The sequence below is a fragment of the Plasmodium yoelii genome (genome assembly GCF_900002385.2).
Source record: "Plasmodium yoelii strain 17X genome assembly, chromosome: 8".
NCBI classification, from domain to species: domain Eukaryota; phylum Apicomplexa; class Aconoidasida; order Haemosporida; family Plasmodiidae; genus Plasmodium; species Plasmodium yoelii.
The window spans coordinates 1,726,811-1,742,813 of NC_036180.2; the positions used below are offsets into that span (position 1 = coordinate 1,726,811).

At 21.7% G+C, this 16,003-nt stretch overlaps 4 protein-coding genes across 4 annotated transcripts; 2 read left to right on the plus strand and 2 right to left on the minus strand.

The window, feature by feature from the left end:
- Positions 1–991: 991 nt before the first annotated feature.
- Positions 992–2,110, plus strand: PY17X_0846101 (PIR protein; the record flags this gene model as incomplete). Its single annotated transcript, XM_022956413.2, has 3 exons — positions 992–1,006; positions 1,138–1,929; positions 2,018–2,110. 3 exons carry the CDS (start codon positions 992–994, stop codon positions 2,108–2,110), a joined length of 900 nt encoding a protein of 299 aa, XP_022810683.2.
- Positions 2,111–3,342: 1,232 nt separating this feature from the next.
- On the minus strand, positions 3,343–4,730 carry PY17X_0846201 (fam-a protein; the record flags this gene model as incomplete). The annotated part of the gene is made up of 6 exons (XM_034637518.1): positions 3,343–3,438; positions 3,570–3,791; positions 3,876–3,985; positions 4,075–4,144; positions 4,235–4,457; positions 4,603–4,730. The coding sequence occupies 6 exons, from the start codon at positions 4,728–4,730 to the stop codon at positions 3,343–3,345; spliced, it is 849 nt and encodes a 282-aa protein (XP_034493473.1).
- Positions 4,731–7,666: 2,936 nt separating this feature from the next.
- Positions 7,667–8,626, plus strand: PY17X_0846301 (fam-b protein; the record flags this gene model as incomplete). Its single annotated transcript, XM_022956903.2, has 2 exons — positions 7,667–7,735; positions 7,901–8,626. The coding sequence occupies 2 exons, from the start codon at positions 7,667–7,669 to the stop codon at positions 8,624–8,626; spliced, it is 795 nt and encodes a 264-aa protein (XP_022811041.2).
- Positions 8,627–11,114: 2,488 nt separating this feature from the next.
- PY17X_0846401 (fam-a protein) lies at positions 11,115–12,540 on the minus strand (the record flags this gene model as incomplete). The annotated part of the gene is made up of 6 exons (XM_022956907.1): positions 11,115–11,138; positions 11,308–11,517; positions 11,611–11,720; positions 11,841–11,910; positions 12,007–12,241; positions 12,386–12,540. 6 exons carry the CDS (start codon positions 12,538–12,540, stop codon positions 11,115–11,117), a joined length of 804 nt encoding a protein of 267 aa, XP_022811042.1.
- Between the last annotated feature and the right edge of the window lie 3,463 nt (positions 12,541–16,003).

The window sequence follows — 16,003 nt, forward strand, 5'->3', positions numbered from 1 at the left end:
ATCCATAAAAATTAGCGAATATTTACATAAATTTATATATTAAAAGAGAAAATATATCTTATCTTTCTCCTTTTAAAGCTCAACATAAGAGCCTAATTAAACATAGTTTTCTATTATACTTTAAAATTCCATCAGTAGGTATTTATGTGTTATATATTTACTCAGGATTATTTTAAAAATAATTTACATATAAAAACTTATTTAAGCTTATAAATAGGATTTCAGTGCTAATTGTTTTAAAGAATGGAAATTATGCGTAAAATAAAATATAAATTTCCCAATAAGGTATACATATAAGTTGAAGTATATACGAATAAAAAAAATTTATTTAATGCATTAAATTTTTTTTTAATTTATCTATATTTATTAAAAATAATATCAATTTATATAATTTGCATAGAGAAGTAACATAAATTAATTTGAAAATACTATAATTTTTGAGAAAATATATTATATTTTATAAGAAACAAATATATAAAAATTTAATCAATCTTATTAAATAATATTTATATGCTTTTAAGGATTATAGCAATAATATATTTCTCAATTATTCCGATTTGTGCAGTATATTAGTTTTTGGATGCCATTTATTAAAACAAAAAATATGATATTGTTTATTTTCTTTATTAAGGGATATATATAAGAAAATATATTTTAAACTCATTACAATGCCACTATAAGTTTGTGATAGAATTATACCGAAAGGTATTAAGAATAATAATTTTATGTATAAATTTATATACATATTATAAAAAATGTATTAAACAACCCTGTATTTAAGGTGAATTAGCTAATTATCATAAACCAGGAATGCAGGATTTCTTTAGTAATAATATTATTTTATATTAATTATTGAAAAACTTTTAATATATTTAACTACAGACAGTTGTTATATATTGGGTTAAAACATTTGCGTCACATATTTGATGCAGTGTATATAAAACAGAATGCTTTTACTCAATTTACAAATCAAAAATAAAATCTTATCACAATGGATGGGTATATGGTATATGGATTTTTTAATAATAATGTTTTCCTTTACATTTTTTGATATTGTATTATATATAAATATCATTAAACTTTAATAAAATTTTCAATAATGCACATTTATAATAATGTTTTAAAATTTTTTCTTAGTGTCAATTGCTCTATACTGTAAGGACCTCGATTTCCGATCATTTGGACACAGGAGGAAGCCATTATTTTAATAGTGGACACAATTTCGATAAGTATTGTACTAATAATAGTTGTGATAGTAATCTCGGAAAAATTAATGCTGGATGTTTATTTTTGTTTGATGAATTCTTTAAGGATTCTGATAATTTTAAATATAATGCAAAAAGTAACATCAATATTGTTGAATACATTATGATATGGTTAAGTTATACGTTAAACAAAACCACAAATGGAGAAAAAAATATAAATGAATTTTATAATAAATATATAGAAAATAGCAACTGGTATAAAAAGAATATAGAAGGTGTTACTGCTTATAAAAATTATAAGGATCTTATAGATAGAAATAATTATTTTTTAAGTATGGATAAGAGCATTATATCTAAATTATATGATGCATTAACATCATTATGTAATATTCATGTTACCGATGCTGGGCACGTCCCAAATTGCGAGCAATGTGCAAAAGCTGCAAATGGGTTTGTTACAAACTATGAAGGAGTTATCAGTGATTCTAATATTACTAAAAATGGTTTATATCGTAAAATATTATCTATTTTATATACTTTATCAAATGACTATGATAATTTTAAAAAGAAAAATAACAATAGTTCATCCTTGCCATCGATAAAAACAAAGATTTATATGCCAATATATGGATTTTCATCATTAATTTTCTTGATAGAAAACAATTTTTATATACTTTTATTGATTTTTGGTATAATAATAGTTTTTATAGGAATTTATTATAAGGTAATAATAAGAAAATTAAAAAATATTTTTATTATATATGTGGAAACACTAATAAACAAATCATACGTTTCTTAACATTTTATATTAGTATTCGTTATCTGGATTTCGGAATCGACTTAAAAACCAATATTTAAGGAAAAAACTAAAAAAAATGAAGAAGGAATGGACCATTAATATATGATTCGAAGAGCAGTGACTATTTCAGAAATAGCAATAATGGTTGATATATTTTAAGAAATTGTCTATTTTGAAATAAGTAATTTTGACCATAATTTGGTGGTTTATAAGAATAATTAAATAATATAACCAATTAAATATAATGTCATATGTTTGTACAGTTTTTGCATAATTTTTATATAGTTTTTATGTTGTGGGACCCATATTGGGATTAGGATTAAGTATTGTATTTTACTTAATTTTTTATAATTTGATAATATTTATTAGTTTAAATATTTGTTTTAAATATATATAATAAACAAGTTATTAAAAATATGTATAGGATAAGTTGGCTATTTTAATATTTATATTAAGTCTAAATATGTAAGAAAAAATGAGGATGAATATTACTCTGAAAAGGAGTAATAAATATATTTTGATAAATTATAAGAATTGAATTATGTATTTTTATGTTTTATTGTTAAATTGGTGGTAAATGTATTTAAGAGCTCTTATTAACTGTATCATAATTCCCTATTGTATAAGAAGTGTTGATCGGAATTTAAGGTTCAATTGAGGTTTACGTACAATAATATACAGACATTTGTTTTATTTGATGGGTAACTGTATTTATTAAAACTTATTATTTGAATTTAAATTATATTTTAATAACCGAGCAGTATAATATTATTATATATGAAGGTATAAATTATAATAAAATGTGTTTTAATAGATTGTTTACATTATAATTTAAAATAGGTGTCAGTTTATTTTTAATATCAATTAAATAAATTACACATTATTGTAATAAACAATCAAAAAATATAAATATATATTTAAGTTATATTTATATATAAAGTATTTTTTATTTGAGGATGGTGATCGATATATTTTATGATATTTGTATATTGATATACAATTGTTAACAAGTTTTATGACAATAATAAAGTACGAAACATAAATTTTTAACGTAAAAAAAATGATCGAACTAATATAAAGGGCAATCATAGAGAAAATGTAGTTGAATTATAGCATTGATTAATTGATTTCTTCACAAAATTGAATACATTGAATATATTTTAATTCAAACGGAAGGAGAAATTACATACTAAACAATAATTTTTTAAGCGGTCAAAATATTGTGATGGTAATTTAAATAGGGACTACATATAAAGATAAATTAATTTGATTAAAATATCGATTACAATATTAAAGTGTTGAAAGAGTTATACTTGTGGTATACTGGTGTTTACTCGATCAAATGCGTTGTGCTATGCTTAGGATATTTGTATATGCAAGTCCTCTCTCTTTTTTATCGTTGGCAAAGTCGGTAGAATTGCCAGAATCATAAATCTACGAAAAAAATGGAAAATAAAATATGTGAATATTTTGTGTGTGAATATCATAAAATATATGAATTATAAAGTATATTTTCAATAAATGTTAAAATGAGAAAAAAATGATTATTTTTTGATATTGCTTACAGCATTGATATAAGTAACATCAACTTTATCTTTGTCCCCTGTTTTAATTACAAATCCAGCTATGTTAGTATCCAATTTGGCTAATGCTTCCTCAGCATCAATGTCAGTTTGGATTGGTTGTGTACTTACTAACATTTCTTTTATATCAGTTTTATCATCATTTTGACCGAGATAATTTAGAGCTCTTGAAGGACAAAGAATTATAATTGTGTCACTTGAATGCTACAAAATGAATGGATAAAAAAATATATGTATTGTGTAAATGAATGTATAATAATATGAATAATGAAAAAAAAATTGGGTTACTTTATAATTTGCGGCTAAAGCATATTTTTTTATGAGGGGTGTATAATTAGGATCTGTGTTAAGTTTTTCAAGCATGACTAAATATTTGGAGTATACACGAACAGGATTTCCTAAAAAGATGATTATTTTGGAGATATAAATGAAAGATGCGTAAATAGTGATAAGGAGATATTAAATTGATTGATTATTTTTTATGTACCATTAATAAACTTGCCACCAGAGTTGTTGTTATCATCGAAATCCCAGAGGTCCTTTAATAAGTTAGAGTACTAATGAAAAAAAAAATATGGATATATATAATAATGATTATTTAATTTGAAGTTATTTTTACATGTTAAATATTGTTTGGTATTTGATACGTTAGAGGTAGATGGGATCGTAAGATGAAGCCTTCCAATATCCATATTTCCAATTTTCTTAGAATATATAGTTTTGTCTCCATTTTCTGTAGAATAGGACGAATAATCGTCTATACCAGTCTTGGAAAGTTTTATTAAAAGTTCTGAAGCTTCCATTATATGATTTATTGCTAATAAAATTTCATCAAGGTCTGTGCATATCAAGTTTGTGGATTCCTCAAATCTTTGATTCGAAATATTATTGGTGAAAGTGAGATTATTTTAATGGGTAAAAAAAGAGAAAGAAATGAATTTATAAATGGGATTTAGAATATTTAATGATTATGGATATTTATATTATATGTATATATTTCTCGACATTTTCATACACTGTTTTTTGGGGTTCGGGGTTGGCCTTAGTAACATCTGAAGGCTGTTCGCTTGCAAATGCTACATTCTGCGTATATCCTACGAGACTTAAAAGTACCAAAGCAATCTTAATATATCCTTTACTCATTTTTGGATTTGATAAGTAAAAAATTTTAGAAAGTGTAAAAATAGGTTATATAAGTAGGTTTGAAATGGAAGGAAAAGAATGTGCACGGAATTTATAAAAAATTAATACTTAAAAATAAAAAATAAATTTATATAATTAATTAAACGAGAGATTATTTAAATGTGAAATTATTAAATGTGAAATTATTAAATGTGAAATTATTAAATGTGAAATTATTTAAATGGGAAATTATTTAAATTAACTCATTGCAATGGAAGAAAAATAGCACACACAAATTATAAAGCACACAAAATATTATGATTTTAAGGGATCAGGGCTCATGGTTATATTGAATTATATTATCATAATACGTTCATTTTATTAATATTTTATTTAATGAAATTGCTTATTTTTATTCTCCATTTATGTTTTATTTAATAGTGTAATTTCCCAATGTAGTGTTACAATGGTAAGAAAATAAATAAGCCGTTATCTTATATTGTTTATATTTATGTTATATTTTATTTTTTATATGAATGTATATGAATTTTTTTTTAAAGCAAACAATGTTTTAGTTAGTTTATTATAATGTGTATATATATTTGCATAAAATACATTGGTATTATATGCTTTAAATAAGAACATAAAAAATTATTACATATAATGTAACATTTGTATTGAATCATTCTGATTATTTATTAATTCAATTACAATAATGGTATTAAGATCAAATATCACATACAAATAAAAATATATGCCATGATACTATTTGGAATAAACAATAAGTCGTGATGCTACTGGGAATAAACAATAAGTCGTGATGCTACTGGGAATAATGAATAAATCACGGTTTATTTTTACTATAATGACACAAGTAACAGGACATATAAGTATTATATGAGGAATATGTTTTTTATGGTAACAAATGGGGAAATATCGGAAAACAAAAAGTTTTTTCAATGATGAATCGGAATTAAATCATTATAAAGGAAGGATGCGGATATATATAAGTTCTGAATTGCAATATTAAAGATTGACACATTTTAATAAATCCAATATATGATTACATATATATATGGGATATACAAATTAAAATAAAATGTTACAAAAAAGGGAGATTTATAACATAAAGATACTTAAATGTCTCGAATTATTGACATTTGTTTAATTATATTATATCAATTAATTTTTACAGAGTGTGTGATATACTTGAATTTTTGGTTTATTTTCATAATATGAATCAGTAACTACAATGTGATATTGGTGGATACTATGTTTCGGTATAATTATATGGTGATAGTTTGGTATCACTTTTTATTGTTGATGATGTACTTTTATTATATGATATTGTGTGTTCGGTGGAACAGTTGAGGGTTTTGTTTCACTGTTGGATATTATTTTTTAGTAATTTCATTCTTTTGATAACGGATTACACCAAATGTTAGTGCTAATGTTGAAATAAAGTAGATATAACTGCAGCTTTGTTATTTTTAATAAACGACTTAGCATTTTTTTTATTTTGTTTATAATTTCTGGGTTTGCTTCAACATAATTATTGGATCCTGAGGTTAATACATTTATTGCCAACAAAAAGGCAACAATATAATGCTTTTGTTAATTTGATTTTTGCATAATTAAGTAAAATGATTACAATATAATAAATGTATAAAGCGAATTAATGTAATTATAAAGTTGATTATAACAATAAAATACAAAATAAAATCCAATAAATAATATTAAGATAGGAATATTTAATATTTTTGGTAATTAAAAAATGTCCAGGGTCCCGGTTTAATGTTGCAGATTTATGGGTCCCGATTTAATGTTGCAGATTTATGGGTCCCAATTTAATGTTGCAGATTTATGGGTCCCGATTTAAAAGGTATATAAATTTTAAATAAATCAGATATATTTTGTTCATTATTATAAATATAGTGGTGTAATATATATAAAGAAAATTATAATATAATTATAATTCAAATTTCTGCATATTTTGATTAAAACAGGAGGGAATTAATCAATATATTTGGTATATGATGGAATTTTGTATTTAAATTTTTGTTGTATTTTTTACTATGATTGAGATATGTAAAAATAAAGGTGATATAGTGTTTAAATGTTATACGTGTGATAATATGTTTGTGAAATGAGAAAAATAAAAAGTTAACAGAGTAATTAAATTATGATTTAAGGTTTGGGGATGATGATAAATCGGTAATTCCATGGAATATAACGTTTTTATACAATTTGTACAATTTATGCCATTTTTTTATTGGTTGTATTTAATGTTATAATGTCTGATTTATTTGGGGAGTATCATATTTTATATGATTTGAATAGAAATAATATATTTGATGTTGTATATTATGAAATATATTTATAAACAGACTGATTATATACCAATCTATGAAAAAATATATTTTTACAAAAAAGTAGTAAATAAAATCGAGAATATTATTAAATAAAATTTAAAATTGGAGAAGTATAACAATACGAAACCGTTTAAATGTAAATAGCAACGATGGTTAATGTTTTCATTATATGTATTTATTCATATAAAAAAAATATATGTATCTAATATTTTATTATTTGAATTTATATTTATTATTTTGTCATATACAAGTTCATAAAATATTAGAATCGTATCGCTAAATATATTAATGTATTATAAATTATATTAAAATGGTGTATTTTTTATAGAAAGGTTACTATTTATTTGAAAAAAGAAATAATATTTATATCCATAAATGGTTTTAATGAATATGACGAAATTGATTACACCAATACATTTATAAATTTTATAGAAAGTGGAAAAAGTTAATAAATGAAATAAATTATGTTTTTTATAGACATATAATTTATTCATAAATATTACTATTTTGGGAATAAATGTCAAGTTATAAAGATTATTTCAAACTCCATATATTAGTTCATTTATTTAACAAATAAAGCTAAAAATGAGAGTCAGTACTTTAAAATATGTTCTTTTTTCAATTATTATTTGTTCTTTTGAATATGGGAAAAATGTAAGTTACAGATTATTTTCATTTATTATTAATATTTCATTATAGTTTTCATACCTATTGTTTTACATTAACTTTATATTATTGTTTGATGTGTTGATAAGGAAAATAAGTTAAACAATTAAAATTAATTGGAAATATGTAAATAAATATTTCATTTCTTTGCAGGAATTATACTATGTAAATGAAAGAACCATCTGTTTTGAAAGGAATATAATAAATTTTAGTAATAATAGGATATTAGCAGATGGAGATAGCCAATTTAATTTACATGAATTTTATGAATCAACTTCGAGTGTTGAAAATCAAGTTAATGACCACGATAATGATGACGAAAAAAATATATCTATTCGAAATACTGTAGATTCACATGTAAAGAAGAATAAAAAAAGTAAGAAATCACTTTATTCAAAAAATGTAGATAAAAAAAGGAAAAAGTTAATTCATGGACATCACAAAGAAATAGAAGAAATAGAAGAAATAGAAGAAACAGAAAAAGAGATTGATAATACAAATAACAATAAATTAGCAATAGTACCGATAGAAAATAATTCTGTATCAGAAGAAGAAGACTTTGAAGAATTGGAAAATGAAGGAAATGTCGTAGTGAGTGAGCATTATGAGATCAATTCAAGTATCGAAGACGAATTAAATGATAAACTAGAGTTAAAAAAAATGGTCAACGGATTAATTACGAAGGTGGTGTTTTTGAATATGCTTGTTTTTGCGTTATCGGTAAACGAATGGATTGAAATTGGACTTATTATTATGAGTGTAGCCCTTTCATTTGAAATATTTTATAGATTTTATCAATACCTTAAATTACGTTTTAAAGTATATAAAAGATCCCTCAAAAAAAAAGAATCCCCCAAAAAAAAAACATCAAATGAATAAAAATAATATATTTAATATTTGATGTTACATATTGATATATTATATAAAGTGATTACATATCTATCTATGGAGAGCATATATTATTTGTATTTGATAAACGAATTCAAAGGCGATATTTAAGAGAACAAGTAAAGAAAATGAATCATTATATATGATTCGAAGGGAGTGGTTATTCCAGGAATAGTAATAATGATTGATATAAGAAAGTTTTTATTTTTGACCATAATTTTTGAAGATAATTTTTGATTATAATTTTTAAAGATAATCATAATATATAATGTTATATATGTATATTTATAATATGTTTACACTGTTTTTGTATAATTTTTATGTTGTGGAACCCATATTCGGGTTAAGTGTTATATTGCATTTAATTTTGAATAATTTTGCATAATTTTTTATAATTTGATAACATTTATTAGTTTAAAGATTTGTTTTAAATATATATAGGAAATAAATTATTAAAAATATGTAAAGGATAAGTTGGAGTTTTTAATATTTATATTAAGTCTAAATATGTAAGAAAAAATGAGGGTGAATATTACTCTGAAAAGGAGTAATAAATATATTTTGACAAATTATATGATTTGGATTTGTGTTAATACAACTCAATGGTAAATGTGTTGAATTATGTATTTTTATATTTTATTGTTAATTTGTGGGAATCCATTTGAGAGTTCTTATTAAATGTATCATAATTTCTTTTATATAAGTGTTAATTGGAGTTTAAGGGTCAATTGATGTATAGATACCACAATATAGAGATATTTGGTTTATTTTATGGGAGAGTTATTTGAATTTAATATATGACACCTTCCTGAAATAAAAATATGGATACACATTTAAGTTATATTCATATTATATTGATTATTTGGATTGTGTAAACGGTTTGAAAGAGAAAATTTAAGGGAAAAAATATAAATAATAAAGATAAAAATGATAAGTATATTGATATACAATTAATTACTATCAAGTTTTAAGTTTTATGATAGTAATAAAAGTAGGAAAGATAAATTTTTAACAATAAAAAAAGTGATCGAATTGTAGCATTGATTTCGTCACAAAATTAAATACATTGAATATATTTGAATAGAAGAGGAATGAGAAATTACATACTAAATAATGACTTTTAAAACGAAAAAAATGGATATATATAATAATGATTATTTAATTTGAAGTTATTTTTATATATTAAATATTGTTTGGTATTTGATAGGTTAAATGAAGGTGTGATGAAATTTTCCAATATCCATATTTCCAATCTTCTTAGAATATATAATTTTATCTCCATTTTCTGTATAATGGGTCGAATAATCATCTATACCTATCTCAGAAAGTTTTATTAAAGTTCTGAATCATCTTTTGCATGATTCATTGCTAATAAACCTTCATAAATGTCATAACATAGCAAGTTTCTGTATTCCTCAAATTTGGGATTCGAAACATTATTGGTGAAAGTGAGATTATTTTAATGCATAAAAGGAAAGAAATGAATTTATAAAATGAAAGTTGGAATATTTAATGATTATGTATACTATATGTAAATATTTTTCGATATTTTCATACATATCATTTTTTTGGTCAGGGGTTCTGAGATTAGCAACATTTGGAGGAGGGTCAGTTGGAAGTGTGTTATTGGTGGGATATAGAAGTAAGCTTAAAGAAAAAAAGGGTCTTAATGTAAGTTATATTAATTGTTGGATTTGATAAGTAAAATGTTTTAAAAGTTGTAAAAAGAAGTTATATAAGTAAATTTAAGATAGAAACAAAAAGGTATCCAAGGAATTGATAAAAAATAACGTATACAAGTTATAGAGCAACCCAAGTATTATGATTTTAATTTTGATAATATGTTATATGTTCATTTTATGAATATTTTCATTCTCCATTTATGTTATATTTTATTTTTTATTTTTTCTATGAATGCATATGAATTTTTTTTAAAACAAACAGTATTTTAGTTAGTTTATTATAATGTTCACATATATGTGTATAAAAAATGATTACATCAACGTAACATTTATATTGAATCATTCTGACCATCTTATTAATTCCATCACAATAATGGTATTAAGATCAAATATCACTTACAAATAAAAATAAATGCCATGATAGTATTTGAAATAAATAATTGTTTAAATATATGGGATATCCCCCGATATTTTAGCACATAGATGATGTGTATGTTTGTAAACAAAAAAGGGTTCTAAATATTAAATAAAAGATCTTCATAAGTTATAACATTTTTATTTGTAGTATTCAAAAAATTAATACATATAGATACATTATAATATTAAAAGACAAAAAAAAATATATAAACTTTTTCAAAACGGAAAAATATGTTTTATGACGGTAATTTAAAGCGGACTTTATGCATGGAAATAAATATTTTTATTAACATAAATCTTCTAATATTACGGTGGTGAAAAATATATGATTATTTATAAGGGAAAAAGTAGTATAAAGCTTTTCCAATAATATTTTTTTGTTAAATGGAACCATGTTCATCATTCTAAGAAAAAAAAAATAAATGGATTAATATATAAAATGTTAAAATTTGTTTCAAATTATAAATATGTACACTTATTTAAAACCATATTTTTTTTAACAATTGTTGAAATAAATTATTATATTATTAAAATATGTATACTGTTCATAGATTCGATATATATGATATAAACACCCTCCTTTCTTTTTTCAACAATGTATCCAATTAAGTTAACAAACGTTTTTTTTATTTTTCCATTTCTAATATCATCTTCAGAATCAATTTCAGCTTGGAATAAATTTGCACTTTCTACCATTTTGTTTTCAAAATATTTTTTATTTTTACGGTTGTGGTCAATTATATTTGCTGAAGCCATGACAATCATAGTTTTGTTTTCTGATATCTACAAAATTAATAAAAATATATTGCATAAATTATTGTGAATAATGCGAAAAATATGATTTATAACGAAATAGGAGAGGGAAGTTTTCCTTACTTTATATTTTGCAGCTAAAGCATAAAAATATTTACGACGAGACCACGGCATTTTTTTGCAACGTTGTTGTATCATTACTAAATTTGGAGTGTACACACGGACAATTTTTTCTAAAAAACATATTATAAAATTGAATAGATATAATTAAAATATCACGAGTTTAAGATATGGGAAAGAATAAATAATAACAATAATATGTTAATTCGACTAATTATTTATGTTTTGTATACTTTTAACAGAGGAATTATTTATATATTGGTCACTATCGGGATCCCATAACTCGTTTAGTATTTCATTATACTAATGGAAGCAAAGAGAAATATATGTATATAAATTATAATCATTTTTTAATTTCAATTTGGTTTATAACATTTGATGTTGTTCGTTAATTGATACCTTATTCGGACCCTTAATTAAATATTCAGCTTTTAGAATTTTTGTACGACCTTGATGTTTTTTTTTATAAAAAACTATATTCTTAGAAGGAATTGCACAACACCTTTTATAGCCTTTACTTGTAGCATGATGTTCTAATTGTTTTAAAGCGTCATTCATAAATCTGCACGCTTTTCTAGTTTCTTCGGTATCGGTATATAATAGGTGTTTGTTTTTTTTATATATTTCTTCTGAACTATCATTGATAAAAATGAACATATTTTTAATGTGTACAAAAATAAAGTTATTGTATTTTAATATTTTTGCAAAGATGTACACATTTAATATTTTCATAATGAAATATGTAATATATATTATATATATTGTTGTATTTTCTTACGTAGGATAACGTTTTGTTGATTTGTGTTTTTTATCTTTTTTTGATTTGTGTTTTGTATCTTTTTTTGGAACAAGCTCAGTTGCAAGGGTTTTATTATTCACATATAGGGGGATGATTAAAAGAAAAAAAACAATTTGAATATAAAATTTATTCATTTTGAAACTGTAAAACAAAATATTAAAATATATATTAGTATTTTTTTTAATTAAAAATTAATAATTCGAAAATCTAGAGATGTGTAATTAAAATTGAAGCAAAGAATTTTCTCCAATAAAGGATAAAAAACGAATATTTATTTTAAAAAATACAAATTATTATTTAAATAACAAATTTAGATACTTTTATCAGATTGATAAGTTTAATATATTTTTAATATAAATAATTCAACCACAAAACGACATCAATAACAGAAGCTTTCATAAATAATGGATATCAAAAATGTAATGATCCACAATATCATAATATCTAAAAATAAATAACTTTAATTATATAAATTATATTTTTAATATATAGCATTATGAATACATAAATTTTATATTTTTATAATTGATCAAACTCAATTTGAAATTTATAAAACAGTTCATTACATATCGAAATACACATACTTGTATTAATAAATAAAAGAACATAGTAATATAAATATTATATTAAATAATTAATTTAATATGAGAAATACAGTTAATTCTACATATTACTAATACTACTATAATAACAATATTTTTTACTTCATAATAATAGTATGATAAAATTTATATTATGATAATTACACATTTGTGATTTTGTATCACTTTTATTACAAATTTTACTAAATAATATTTTTATAGCAAAATTGTTAATTTTATAAAAATTATTTATTAGTATTAATATTGATGGTTATGTTTTTTTGTAAATTAATAGAAATTATAATTTTCCTTTTAATAACAAAACATAGTATTATAAAGTTAAAAAAGATACAAATAAAATATGAAGTAAAATATGAAGTAAAATATGAAATAAAATATGAAATAAAACATGAAATAAAACATGAAATAAAACATGAAATAAAATGTGCAATAAAATAATGAAACATAAAGTTGTAAAGTCAAGAAATATATAATGTAATTAATTTGTTTTTTAATTATAATATTCTTAATGTCGAGGTGTTCATGTATTATGGGTCAAGGTTATGTTTGTGATTGATGTTTGATGGTTGATTATTTGTGGTCTGGGATATTGTAATTACATTTTTTATAATTAATTTTTTTATAATTACATTTTTTATAATTAAATATATTTATGATTGTGTATGTTTAATCTGGAGATGATGTGTAAATATAAAAGGAAAAAAGGGGTAGTGTGATTAATATGAAATAGGTAATTAATATGAAATAGATGGTTAATATGAAATAGGTGGTTAATATGAAATAGGTGGTTAATATGAAATAGGTGATCAATATGAAATAGGTGATCAATATGAAATAGATGGTTAATATGAAATAGGTGATAATATTTGTTTGATAAAGTATAATATATAGATTTAAAATGATTAAAATAATATATTAGATATATAAATATTGGTTATATATGACAATTGTCTATTATATAAAACTTGTTAATGAGGGGCTATATTGAATTATCCACATTATAATATACAATGGATTTGTTTGTTCGATGAAAAATTTTATTTAGTAAAAGTTATTTTGATTTAAATTATATTACGGGAATATATGTTGTAATAATAGGATTATATGTGAGGGTGGGTATGAATTATAAGATGATTCATTTGTAACAATTGTCTACAATATAATATACCTTCATATTAATATGTGTGTTTTTAAGATTAATTAAACAGATCAGTAATATATAATAGGTAGTGATAAAATATCGACCGAAGTCCAACAACACAACGATATCTATAAAAGACGTTTTATGCATCTAACATTTTTAATAATAAAATAAAAATCGAACTATATATACAATATTTTTTAAGTTTTAATTGTAGCTACTATTCTTTCGTATTAATAGAAGTTGCATTATATACGTTAATTTATTTATCATAAGGTATACTAACATATTAATCACTATTAATTTTTAAACTTTATATTTTGAGGTATATATAAATTGGGAATATATTATAAATAGTAAATTGAAAAAATATAAGTATATATTAAAATTTATGTTATAGTTCTAATAATTATAAATAATATGATATATAGAATATCGCTATTGTTCTAATATAGTAAAATATTATACCAATTACTAATATTGAAAAATGTTAAATTTGGGAAACATATACAATTATATATTAATGCAAAGTACATGGAAAAAGTATGTAATAATTAATTTGAACTAATAATATTTTTATTAGGTTATTATATACATACAAATTCACAAATATATAATTTAAATATATTGTTATTGCGAAATAATATGTTCCAAAATATTTAATTTAAAACAACAAAATACGGAAATATTCTACATTGGTTTAAAGGATTTTTATTGAGTGCACTAATTGTTCCGTTGTACTATACAGTGATATACCATTAGTAACAACAATAATAATATTAGATTAATATATTATGTTCATTTGGTACACTATATGGATATAAATTCATTATATATTATTAAAGGTGTGATCAGATTAAATTGTATGTATACAATATAAAATGAAATATTATAACATTTATTTAAGTATGCTTTAATGTGATAATATTAGACTACCAGTACCAAGGAAAATAATATTAATAATTCTATAGTTTCCTTAAAATATAGTTTATTATAAAATATAAAAGGAAACTATATATTTATAAAAGTAATAATTCAAAGTTATTTTTAATTTATACATGAATTAAAAACTTTAATGGTAGAAAATATAAGAAATAATTAAACTGTGTAGAATAGGTAAATCTTTATGGCTACATCCTTGTCTTAAAAAAGCATACGTCCCTTATCTCTCCTCTCAAACGGCAATATACTAACCTAATACACATAGTTTTATATTATACTTTAAAATTTGTATCAATACTTATTTATGTGTTATATATTTAACATTTCCTAAGTATTATTTTAAAAACAACCTACATATAAAAACTTATTTAAGCTTATAAATACGGGTTCAGTGCTAATTATCGCTTTAACGGTGGAAAAATATGGAAAACATTATAAAATTACTAAATAAAGAATACTTCTAAATTGGAATATGTAGGAATAAAAATAAAGTTATAGAAATGATTAAAATGAATTATGAATTTATTTACATTCATTAAAAACAATATAAATTTATATAATTTGCATATAGATGTAGTAAAATAACTTAATTTGAAAATACTATAATTTTAATAAAACAGTGGTTTATTGTATTAGAAATAAGTATGTAAATATTTAATATATTTAAAAAAATGACTATTTATGTACTTTAAGGATTATAGTAATAATATAATTTTTATTTTTTTAGATTTATACAGCATTTAATTTTTTGAAGAACAATCAACAAAACATAAAATATAGATATATACCTTTTCTATATTCAAACTTACTTTAAATTCTTTATAGGAAGATATCCATTTTTATAATAAAGATATACCAGATGTTAGTAAGAATAACATTTTTTGCATAATATCCATCATATCTATATTTAAT